Source organism: Pseudorca crassidens, chromosome 7 (assembly GCF_039906515.1).
Source record: "Pseudorca crassidens isolate mPseCra1 chromosome 7, mPseCra1.hap1, whole genome shotgun sequence".
NCBI lineage: Eukaryota > Metazoa > Chordata > Mammalia > Artiodactyla > Delphinidae > Pseudorca > Pseudorca crassidens.
Genome location: NC_090302.1, coordinates 42,332,961 through 42,345,930, shown reverse-complemented (window position 1 = coordinate 42,345,930; position 12,970 = coordinate 42,332,961). Strand labels below are relative to the sequence as shown.

Genomic DNA, 12,970 nt, shown 5'->3' with positions numbered 1-12,970 from the left:
ATAAGATCAGCATCTACAAGTTGTAAGGAACAAAGACTACATCCATCAGTAGACATACTGATTGATTAACAGGAAGACATTTCTACAAATTCCAAATAGATTCCACTTCCCTTATAGACTCCCAGCATAAACTCAAACCTGGAGATACCCTCAGATGCACCAACCTTGTTGGGCATTATGTAGCTATAATATTTGGAGGGTGATTAATTACAGCAATTGTTTTCACCTGAATAAAAAAATGATTTTTTTTTCTATTTCAAGTAAGAAAAAATGCTGAATATTGGGAAAGTTTGCTTGTTTTCTAAAAAGCTAAAAATTAAATTTTTTTTTCCCCTAACCCTTTCTCAAGTGATTTTAGAAGTTTCCATTACTCTAATACAACTCCAGAGAAATGTTTGAAAGGTTACTGGAAGTGACAGATGGGCCTATTTTCAAATAAAATTAAGCCTGTGGTACTACTGAAAGGAAGTCACGAAATCCAAAATTAAACTGGACAGAATGGTCTTAAGCTGTTTTTGTTCTTTTTTCAAGGGAGTACAAAGAGTGGGAGGTTGAAGCAAGGCCACTGCTTCTCATCTGAATCCCCTCACTTGGGTCAATTTGTCTTGAACTGACAAACTGTCTTCTTAAGGTAATGTGTGCCCCTACATTTTAAACATCCATGTATCTATTGTTGAATATCCAAACGTCCTTCGGTGATATCACTAAGAATACAACTCCAATTTTTTATAGCTATAACTTTAAAGACTTAAGGAAAAAAACCAGTTATAAACAACTTGTTGAGCCATTGAAAGCCCCATGTAGGATGAGATGGAAAACGTCCATTAAAAAAGCCACACCACACATCCCAGCTCTTCCCAGGAGGAGCTCCGCCTACCTTATTGTGCTCGTACTTGTAGGGGATCTTGAGCGTGTCCATGGCTCTGATCATAGCCTGCATGGCCGTGAAGATGTTCTGATACACCAGCTTGGTGAAGCCCCTTTTGTCTTCATCCGAGTAGCCCGACCCGTGGATGATTCTCATCTGCTTGATAAACGTACTCTTGCCACTCTCTCCTGTCCCTGGAAGAGAAACAACAGCAGCTCATCAGACCATGAGACCTTCTCACAGTCTCCCAGACAACTAAACTAGGAACAGGCCTTGGACGTGACATCTCCAAGGGCCTGCTGAGAGGGGCATCACCAGAGGGGGAAATGCCACCTATGGAGAGCACTCAGCAAAATTAGAGGAGTGACAGTCCATTTCAGAGGCAGATGAGCTTTAAAAGAACAAAACACTGTCACCTCTTTGGAAGCCGCTCAGCATGGAATTTTGATAGTGATTTGTAACCACGTATCTTATATGAAACACAATAAAAATAGCACCGTTTGAACAGAATGAACACTTGATAAAATCTCTCTTCCCTGGAGAATGTCTGAAATGATTCCAGGAGGCTGGGATATTTAGCCAGGATTTGGATCTGAAAATGACAATACACTCACACAAACGCTGATCAGAGTGTGGTAAGACAAAAATGCCTGAAAATTTCTAGACATTTTCTCTTATTTTAAAATGGGGTATGTGGAGAACACAGTACCCAGATAAGAATTAGCATTTTTCAGGACAGCAAGTATCAACTGTATTTATTTCCGGGGGCTTTGGTCACCTGAGTTATGCCAAGGAACCGCTGAATCCAGAGAAGACACAATGACTCTCCTTCCTTCTGCCTACTCTTAACTATGACACAGAAATTTACTGTTACTGGATTTTTTTCTTTTGTGTTCTCATTTTTCCCTTCAATATTCCTTTTCAGTTACCATAAGCCTGAGGATAATCCATAACAAAGCTACAAACGCCTGTGGGGAGGAGGAAAAATGGAAACATGAGATCATTTCACTGAATGACAACATATTTCTTCTATAGTGAATCTGAAACTGTGAATCTAAAAACTTCATTTTTTAAAATATAAGTGGTTTTGGGAGTATGTAACTTCATTTCTGAGTATCTCCCACTCACTTTCAAATTTCCTTGAAATTTCCAAAACAACAAATGTCTTTGTCTTCTCCTAACAATGTGGGGAAAAAATTAAAAGTTTTTTGGATATTAAACATGGAAGAATATAATAATAACACACAGGATGACTACAGCGTCCTCATTGCCATTTCCTATCAACAAGGCATTAAAACAACAACAACAGCAACAAAAAGGTGTAAAAGGAGAACTAAAAACTAGGAATACAACATCTGTCCTAATTTTGTTTGGTTTTTCTGGTGGTTGGATTTCATTATCTTTATAAACAATCATGAAAAATTCAAATAAGTATTACAGCTTTCATAGAAGCACTCTTAAATGACTACAGATGTCTTGGTAAACACAGAAGCCTCACACAGTTACAGTGAAAGATGATTTCTGGCCCCACTGTCCAGTGGTCACCGATTCCTTTATCCTTTTCATATGACTTTTAATAAAGTGATCTGCAACTTCTTGAAATATAAAATGAACACTTCCTTTATCATTTTCACATGACTTTTAATAAAGTGACCCGGAATTCCCTGAAGTATGAAGTTAACACTGCAATGTGAATGCTATCAACCCATTTTAACAAGATTAATTCCAAGGAATTAAAAATGAACTTCTTATAATCCCATCCATGAATACTGGGAAAAAAAACGCAGAAAGTATTTTAAAAGCTACAAAATTGTTTCTCATTACTAGTCAACAATTTATAGAAAGAAACCAGTATATTTACTTTCTGAGCAATTCAAAGTATGGAAGCAAAAGACCTAAATCGCTTCTCTGTTTATTATCCTTATCCCAGAACCAACAGCTTGCTCTGAGGGCCCAACTAGAGACATAATCATCAAATCAGAATCTCTGCCAGTTTTTTCCACACCAAAAACAAGAAGAAATCTTAATATGTGAGGTTAATGGTATGAAAAGAAAAGGAAAGAGAATCGAGCAAGAGGCCTCCTCCTAGCTGAGAGGCTTTTATATACTTGCCCTCTCAAAATAAAATCAAGAAAGTAAAAGAAGAAATCTTAAACCACACTGGCTTGTGTGTCACTTAAGTCGTGTTGGGCAAAAGCAGTCAACGCTTAGCCCCTCTTGGGATCTACACTAATTAAGCCCCTAGACATCACCCTAATGAAGACTCCGATTATAGGTGGAATACGGGACCCAAGAAGAATGAAATGGGGAGAGATTAAGAGGAAACAAAAAAGAATCCAAAAATCAACTCCAAAGTAAGACATGTTCCTGTTGCCTCAGATACACCCAGGGATCCTCTCTCTCCATTTTACTGTCTTGCTTGGTGCCCCGGGAGGTGGACTGGGAAGGATTTCACATCAACAGCTCTCTTGTGCTCGGTCTTCCTGGGTTTAGTCCATAGGAGACACCAGGAGGAGACCAGAGAGCAAGAGAATGAGGAAGGTGTATCTATTTCCCCAGTTTGCTCCCTGCAAGGGAACCACAGATATGCTGTGTCCCCTTCAAAAGGCCACAGCTCCTGCTGGGTGGCCCCCTCTGGGTGACTGTACCTGCTCCCTCACCTCGCTGGCCCCTGGTTACTGCACTCACTAGCCCTCACTGGTTACCTACACCTGGTCAGCACCTTTTAAACAGTCCCTGAACAAGACTCTTCTCAGTCACCTAGCTGGAGTAGGCCATCTGTTTCCTGCTGAGACCCTGACAGGTAGAGATAGCCAAAGGAAAGCATGGGCAGCTTAATAAATGAAGGAACAGGAAGGCAAGGGAATGGAAGTACCCTCTCTTCTTCTTCTGCCCTTTCTCTATGAATCTTGCTGCTTTTTTTCTAGTCACTAATTCACTCTTATAACACTCTTCTGGAAGCCAATCATGATGACAGAGCCCAAAACCAGAATCCAGGGCTCGCTCCTGACCCGCCCCCAAAGTACTAATAAATCTAATACTTGTCCCCCAGAGTATGTACACGTGAGCCTACCTGTCTCCCCGCAACACACACTTTAAGACTGATCTCCAATCCTGACAGAGGAAAACAGTCAGTCATCTCCACAACCTGAATATCCTCTCTCTTATAAAGGAACCAAAAGAAATTTGTGTTCAACCCTTTATACTTTGCCACTTTTAAATACACTGTCATTTTATCCTTTCAAAACTCTATGAGACAGATTTTTTTTTCCCTCATTTCGTGGAAAAGAAAAGGCCTTGGAAAGGTGAGGCATCTGAGCTAAGATGACACGGCTGGTAACTGGCAACACTAGAGTTCGAGCCCAGCCTTCAGCTGCCCAATTTTGGTTTGGCAATACTTCCACAGTCATGGCTGCCCAAATCCAGGATAATTAACTTTCACTGCCCGCACTCTAAAAATGTCTCCACCTGGCTTTGACTACACTCAACTTTCATCCATCTAAACCTAATTCTGAATTTCTGAATACTACTTCAATTAATAGGGACCCATTTTGATTCTTGGTACCATCTTCCAAGACTGGCCATCCCTCCCAGGTAAATTTTACTCACAAATTTAATACTCACACTTTGATTCTATTGTATAAATGCAGCAAATTCAAGGTGAAGGCAAGCTTCACTTAAGAGAAAATCTGTGTAACGCAAATGTTATAGGTACAATGATAAAAGTAGTCAAAGTATTATTCTGTAGTATGGACTAAAACATCAACCAAGCAAAGAACTCAGCTTCTTTGTTCCATGAAAAGAGTTCTGTCATGGAGATAAATTAACAATTCTTCACAAATGTGTAAGCCAAATTTCATGTTCTTCTCCTCTTTTCATAAACTTATACAATATTCTCAGGGTTTGAAATGGACATTTTATTTCATTTAATTTATGCATGTTAATGGGTTTTTTCCCCCTATACTTTGGCTGTGTTGGGTCTTCGTTGCGGTGCGCGGGCTTCTCATTGCAGTGGCTTCTCTTGTTGTGGAGCACGGGCTCTAGGTACGCGGGCTTCAGTAGTTGTGACACACAGGCTCAGCAGTTGTGGCTCACGGGCTCTAGAGCACAGGCTCAGTATTTGTGGCGCATGGGCTTAGTTGCTCTGCAGCATGTGGGATCTTCCTGGGCCAGGGCTCGAACTCGTGTACCCTGTGTGGGCAGGCGGATTCTTAACCACTGAGCCACCAGGGAAGTCCCAGAAATGGACATTTAAAAAATCTACTCAGGATTAGAATTGAAAAAAAAAAATCTGTAACAATAAAACAAACCCCCAGCTGTTCCAAATTATAAAAATGATGCTTCCTAAGGCCACATGGAAAGCATAATGAGAGACTGCACAATTCTTTATCTCTGAATGAAAGAAAGCAGACTTCTACTAGTAGGTGGCTTTGTGAATCCAGTGCTGGCTAATCTCTTTTCACAGCAGAGAGCATAAGTAACTCTTAACTTACCTAAAGAAATACAAATCTACTATCTTATCAAAGCCATTGATAAAATCAAATCTAGGAAGGAGCCCTTACATTAAATCTAGGGGGTGGGAGGCTCCGTCTTTGCTAATTTGAATATATCTCCAATCATATTATTTAATAACAAGCATCACACACACAAGGATGTGAGTCCAGAAAAGTCCTGCTTTTCTCCTTCATTGGTCTCTATAAATGTGGCTGAAAATTTTCTCTAGAAAAGTTATTTGTACCTTTGTTTAAGTACTATGCCTTTTCTCACCCCAGCCCATCAAAACACCCACAAATGAGACTATTTAAGAATCATGCTATTTGGGACTTCCCTGGTGGCGCAGTGGTTGAGAATCCACCTGCTAATGCAGGGGACACAGGTTCGATCCCTGGTCCAAGAAGATCCCACATGCCGTGGAGCAACTAAGCCCATGCGCCACAACTACTGAGCCTGCGCTCTAGAGCCCGTAAGCCACAACTACTGAGCCTGTGTGCCACAACTACTGAAGTCTGTGCACCTAGAGCCTGTACTCCACAGCAAGAGAAGCCACCACAGTGAGAAGCCCGCGCTCCGCAACGAAGAGCAGCCCCCGCTCGCCGCAACTAGAGAAAGCCTGCATGCAGCAACGAAGACCCAATGCAGCCAAAAATAAATAAATTTATTTTTTTTTTTAAAATCATGCTATTTAAAAAGGCCACTTCATCTAGCATGCATAACTGATTTTGAGGGATACTTTCTTCCCTACCCACTGGATCAGGACAAGCCACAGAGAGCAATCCCAGTTCACTCCACATGTCCTTCCATCAGGCCAAACAACAAATACGAATTTATATAATATCCTACTGTGGAGGGCACTTTGTAAGCTGTTAGAATATGTGGCACATTCAACATACACGCTTTCTCTCACACACACACAATCTGATGCTTTAGGCTTTGCCAAGATCTTTTCAATACAAGAGGATTTCCACGTACAGCTTCTACCACAAATCCATGTTTATTCTATGTATCCTACTCATACTAACCATCTATATACATTTACACTGATCACTCGGCCCATTCTCAAGATGCAGCCTGTAATTAGTTCCCTCCAATTAATCTCTAAAAGCAGGACACTTTTTCTTTTTTTTTGGCTTCTTGCTCAGCATGTTGTTGTTTTTTTTAAATTTATTTTACTGAAGTTTAGTTGATTTACAACGTGTTAATTTCTACTGTACAGCAAAGTGATATATATATATATACATACACACACACACACATTCTTTTTCATATTCTTTTCCATTATGGCTTATCACCGGACATTGAATATAGTTCCCTGTGCTATACAGTAGGACCTTGTTGTTTATAGGACAGTCTTTCTTATCCCACACCCTACCTGACAGTTTTAAATCTAATAATACATTACCTTTTTTTTTTTTTTTTTGCGGTACGCGGGCCTCGCACTGTTGTGGCCTCTCCCATTGCGGAGCACAGGCTCCGGACGCGCAGGCTCAGCGGCCATGGCTCACGGGCCCAGCCGCTCCGTGGCATGTGGGATCTTCCCGGACCGGGACACAAACCCGTGTCCCCTGCATCGGCAGGCGGACTCTCAACCACTGCGCCACCAGGGAAGCCCTACATTACCTTCTTAATGGTAATGAATTGTCATTTACTGTTGAAAGCAATCATGGACTCAGTGGTTCCTTCTTTCCCACTGAAGCTGGCTTCCTGGGCTACACTTTTATCAAAAGGGCTGTGAAGCACAATCCACATACACACAAGAACTGCTCAGCGCACTAAAAAAGTCAGTTACGACTGTCACTGCCTGAAGAACGTGGTGTGACCCATTTCCACACACGGCCCCTAGAAAACAATCACTGAACACTTCACTATCAGGAACTTCAAGGGTTCATTCCCTTTATCCTGAGAGAAAGTCAGAAAATAGACCTTCTCGGGGCCTCTTACAGGCTCAGGGAGACCCACACCACTGCCACTTTTTCTAGGCTCCCACCCAGGAAAAAGAAGAAATGCCCAAATAGAGTTCTAAAAACTGTGGTATTTAAAGCTGTACAATGAATATATTCGTTTTCTCCTTCTAGTGCCTTTCATGACTGTATTTGGAGATATTGTCAAACCATCAGAAGTCTACATCTGAAGCCTTTAATTAATGTGAAAGCTCAGGCGAAATGCCCCTGCCCTCTTGATTGGCCAGCACCCAGATAAAGAGCAGCTAAGAACAAACCCTAGTCTCAAGGAGCTCAATTGTAATCCAAGTATGTGTACTTAAGGTCCATTGGTTTAGGCCAAGAGTCTAAAATACGGAATCTCGGGCTCCCCTGGTGGCGCAGTGGTTGAGAGTCCGCCTGCCGATGCAGGGGACACGGGTTCGTGCCCCGGTCCGGGAAGATCCCACATGCCGTGGAGCGGCTGGGCCCGTGAGCCATGGCCGCTGAGCCTGCATGTCCAGAGCCTGTGCTCTGCAACGGGAGAGGCCACAACAGGGAGAGGCCCGCATACCGCAAAAAAAAAAAAAAAATAAAATAAAATAAAATACGGAATCTCAGCACCACCAAAGCTGAACCTGGGCTACTTCCACATAAACTTTGATAAAACAGAACCAGAAATTTCAAGGAGGAATTTTCTACCCACAAGCACATCATCAACCAACCCACACCTGCAAAGACTTAATAGCACTGAGATAAAAGTGATTTAGTAACACTGTGTCAAAATGCAATCCATGTGTTGTCCACATTCTGGGTGACATACTTAAAAACACACGTATTCTGCCTCCCGCCCATTTTCCTCCACTTAAATTGGAAGCCTGCTTGTGAAACTGAACAGCTCTAATACCAAAGTCACCATTACTTCCTCTTCCTTAAATTTTCTTTTTTTTTTAAATTTATTTTGGGCTGCGTTGGGTCTTTGCTGCTGCACGCTGGCTTTCTCTAGTTGTGGTGAGCAGGGGCTACTCTTCCTTGCGGTGCGTGGGCTTCTATTGCGGTGGCTTCTCTTGATGCAGAGCACAGGCCCTAGGCGCGTGGGCTTCAGTAGTTGTGGCACGTGGGCTCAGTAGTTGTGGCTCGCCGGCTCTAGAGAGCAGGCTCAGTAGTCGTGGCACACAGGCTTGGTTGCTCCGCGGCATGTGGGATCTTCCAGGACCAGGGCTCAAACCCGTGTCCCCTGCATTGGCAGGCGGATTCTTAACCACTGCACCATGAGGGAAGTCCCTCCACTCCTTTAAAGACTGTGCTTTAAGGGCAAGGGTTGGGAATACTTGACTCTTTACCCCCAGCAAGGCTGAAGAAGGTTCTAGACAGTTTTTAAAATGCAGCACGGAAATTAACTGAATTTAATATCACCAACTGTGAGTGGAAACTGAATAGATGAGTAGGTTAGTAGTAACCAGGACTATGAATAATAACTCTCATCCAGTTAAGTTGTTTTTAAAAGGAAAGACAGGCAAAATGCATTGAAAATGCAATCTACTGAAAATGTTTGGGAGAGGGAGATTATCTAGTCCTGGGCTTCTCGAAGTAGTAAAACGCTCCTGGGTAAGGTGCTTCCAAGGTTACTCAAACACACAAGAGCATTTTCTTAGAATGTCCATTTTACCATCATGTGTTCACTGTAAACATCCATGTATGAAAAACTAGCATCAGTTGACTGCACCACCTTCCGAATATACCAAAAGCCATTAAAACGTACACTTTAAAATGATGGATTTTATGTTATGTGAATTATATCTCAAGTTAAAACATTTCAAACTGACATCAGTATAGTTTGGAGAAGAACAGGAAGTTTACATGAATTTTCAGGCCAAACTTCTTCAAAAAGGTTACTCAGAGCCAACCTGTCCAACCTCCCCTGCACCCCCAGACCTCTCCTCCTCCAGGAGTGCCTGTTCACTCTCTTCTGCCTCGGGATGTGTTTCAGAGAAAAAGTTTAAGAAGCCCTGAACTCACTTATTTTACAAAGGAGGGAAGGAAAGTGACCTGTTCAAGGATTCTGCTGGTTGAAAACTAATTAGGAAGAAGATGGACTGTAATCTACCAAGGCCTCCTGTCTGTCCAGGGCTCTTGATCTCATGTCCTTGTAAACTTTCTTTTTATAAAACATTTTTCCAACTTAAAAAGTTATAAATATTTATTATAGAAAATTCAGAAAAACAGAAGAGGAGTTTTCAAAATTGCTAAAATCTGAACATTTTGGTATATTGCTTTCCAGATTCCTTTTCTAAGCAAATGTTATCATAAGAGTGTGTGATAATTTAACAATTCCCCTGTCACAACACGTTTTGAGTACTTCTAATTTTTCACTTTTATAAATAACGTTGTGATAAGGAAAACATCACAGAAACGCAACTAGGTGAATGAGTTGTAAAGGCTCTGGCCATCCTATAGTAGTACCAGTTGACACATCCATCAGATACTTCTTTCCCCACTTTTTTTTTTAAAGCAACATTACTATGATATAGTGTTTTGTAATAAGAAATAATATTCTTTAAAGCTTTTGCACAGCAAAGGAAACAATAAACAAGATGAAAAGATAACCCTCCGAACAGAAGAACATATTTGCAAACGAAGCAACTGACAAAGGATTAATCTCCAAAATATACAAGCAGCTCATGCAGCTCAATAACAAAAAAACAAACCTAATCCAAAAATGGGCGGAAGACTCAAATAGATATTTCTCCAAAGAAGACATACACAGATTGCCAACAAACACATAAAAAGATGCTCAACATCACTGATCATTAGAGAAATGTAAATCAAAACCACAATGAGGTATCACCTCACACAGGTCAGAATGGCCATCATCAAAAAATCTACAAACAATAAATGCTGGAGAGGGTGTAGAGAAAAGGGAACCCTCTCGCAGTGTTGGTGGGAATGTAAACTGATACAGCCACTATGGAGAACAGTATGGAGGTTCCTTAAAAAACTAAAAACAGAACTACCATATGACCCAGCAATCCCATTACTGGGCACATACCCTGAGAAAACCATAATTCAGAAAGACACATGTACTGAAATGTTCACTGCAGCACTATTTACAACAGCCAAGACATGGAAGCAACCTAAATGTCCATCGACAGATGAATGGATAAAGAAGATGTGGCACATATACACAATGGAATATTACTCAGCCATAGAAAGGAACAAAACTGAGTTATCTGTAAAGAGGTGGACAGACCTAGAGTCTGTCATACAGAGTGAAGTAAGTCAGAAAGAGAAAAGTAAATACCGTATGCTAATGCACATATATGGAATCTAAAAAAACGGTACTGATGAACCTAGTGGCAGGGCAGAAATAAAGACACAGACATAGAGAATGGACTTGAGGACACAGAGTGGGAAGGGGAAGCTGGGACGAAGTGAGAGAGTGGCATGGACATATATACACTACCAAACGTAAAATGGATGGCTAGTGGGAAGCTGCTGCATAGCACAGGGAGATCAGCTCAGTGCTCTGTGACCACCTAGAGGGGTGGGATAGGGAGGGTGGGAGGGAGAAGCAAGAGGGAGGGGATATGGGGATATATGTATGCATATAGCTGATTCACTCTGTTGTACAGCAGAAACTAACACAATTTTGTCAAGCAATTATACTCCAATAAAGATATTTTAAAAAAAGAATATTATTTGGTCTTCATCCCAGTTTTTGGCACAGAGCTCCTAAAACCCTTGGAATCTCATAAGCAAAGGGAGCATCAGAGGAGTTTTTGTTATGTTAATGAGGTGACTTTGGGAAAGTGCCTAAGGATGGGGACTGGTTACCAGGGCAACCAACCAGGAATAGAGAAGTGGAACTTTCACTCTCACCCCTGACCTCTGAGGAAGGGAGGAGGAATTGGAGATTGAGTTCAGTCACCAGTGGCCAATGGTTTAATGGCTCATACCTATATAATGAAGCCTCCATAAAAACCCAAAAGGACAGGGTTCAGACAGCTTCCGGGTTGGTGAACACGTGGAAATTTGGGGAGAGTGACACACTCTGGAGAGGACATCGAAGCTCTGTGCCCCTTCCCACTTACCTTGCCCTATACATTTCTTCCATCTGGCTGTTCCTGAGTTATATTCTTTTATAAGGAACCCACAGTCTCTAGTAAATAAAATGTTTTCCTGAGTTCTGTGAGCTGCTCAAGCAAATTAATCCAACCCAGATGTCATGGAAACATCTAATTTATAACCCTTTGGTCAGAAGCACAGGTAACAACCTGGACTTGAGATTGGCATCTGAAGTGAAGAACAGTTTTGTAGGACTGGACCCTTAACCTGTGGGATCTGACCCTATCTCCACGTAGCTAGATCCTAATCTCTCCCACTTCAGAAATCCGTTTCTCCCCTTCTGCTATATTCTGCATATGCTGCCTATCCTGGTTGCTCTTTACAGCTCTGTGACCTTGGGGAAGGTACCTGGCCTCCCAAAGCCTGTTTCCCTATCTGTAAATACCACTATCCTACTGCTCTGCTCCGAGTTTTCAGTGAGTTAATCCAAGTAAAGCACAGTGTCTGATACATAGTAAGTACTCAATAAATACTGCCTATAATTTTCAGTGTAAAATCAAGAAGAAAAATGACAGAATAGTCTGATACAGGGCTGGGGGAAAGGCAAAAACTAATCAAGAGAATAGTTTAATTCAGTATTTTTCAAAGTGAACATTAATGCCTCCCACATCCATGATGAACAAAATACCACAATTTTAAATAAGGCTACTTTATTTATAATAAAGCACAGAGCTGCACTGTCCACACGGGCATCTGAGAAGCTGCTTTAAATTCTGTATCCAAGGCCAGTATCTTACTCACCTTATTCTAGTCTAGGCCCTGATTTTAATTCTCCACTCCCCAAATTAACTGAAATAATCATCTCCAGTATCTCAATATTTAAAGCCATAGTGTTTGGATATTTTTAGCTTGAATTCTTTAGTCACCATTTTATTGGGTACATGCTGCATTCTGTTGGGTGAATGCATGCATTCTTGCAGGTATCAGAACATAGACACACCGTCCTTGTTTTCACAAGGGGAACACATAGTGTGAGTGGTAGATGACATATAGAAGATAGATGAATAAAAAAAAATCCGGGGCTTCCCTGGTGGCGCACTGGTTAAGAATCCGCCTGCCAATGCAGGGGACACGGGTTCGAGCCCTGGTCCGGGAGGACCCCACGTGCCGCGGAGCAACTAGGCCTGTGTGCCACAACTACTGAGCCTGCACTCTAGAGCCCGCGAGCCACAACTACTGAGCCCGTGTGCCACACCTACTGAAGCTGGTGCGCCTAGAGCCCGTGCTCCGCAGTGCGTGGGGGCCGCCGTGGTGGGACGCCCGCACACTGCAACAAAGAGTGGCTCCCGCTCACTGAGACTAGGGAGAGCCCGCGCGCAGCAATTTGGAACCCAATGCAACCAAAATTAAATAAACTTAAAAAAAAATCCAATGGAGACAGGTGCTATGCATTGAAGAATTAAAGAAAAACGAAATACAGAGTGACTTAGGAGTGACTAATTTGGGAGGTCAGAGACAGCCTTTCTAAGAAGGTACCTTTAATGCTGATATCTGAATATTCAAGATCTAGCCACACACACACACCCAGATTCGAACAGCAAAAAATGGAAACACCATTCCA

General features: G+C 41.9%; 1 protein-coding gene across 1 annotated transcript in view; it reads right to left on the bottom strand.

The window, feature by feature from the left end:
• Window positions 1-12,970, bottom strand: part of GNAQ (G protein subunit alpha q) — a 288,945-nt gene that overhangs the window by 184,816 nt on the left and 91,159 nt on the right. The window contains exon 2 of the mRNA XM_067744118.1: window positions 878-1,062. Within this exon, the coding sequence (XP_067600219.1) occupies window positions 878-1,062 (185 nt within the window). The remainder of the gene's footprint in view (window positions 1-877; window positions 1,063-12,970) is intronic.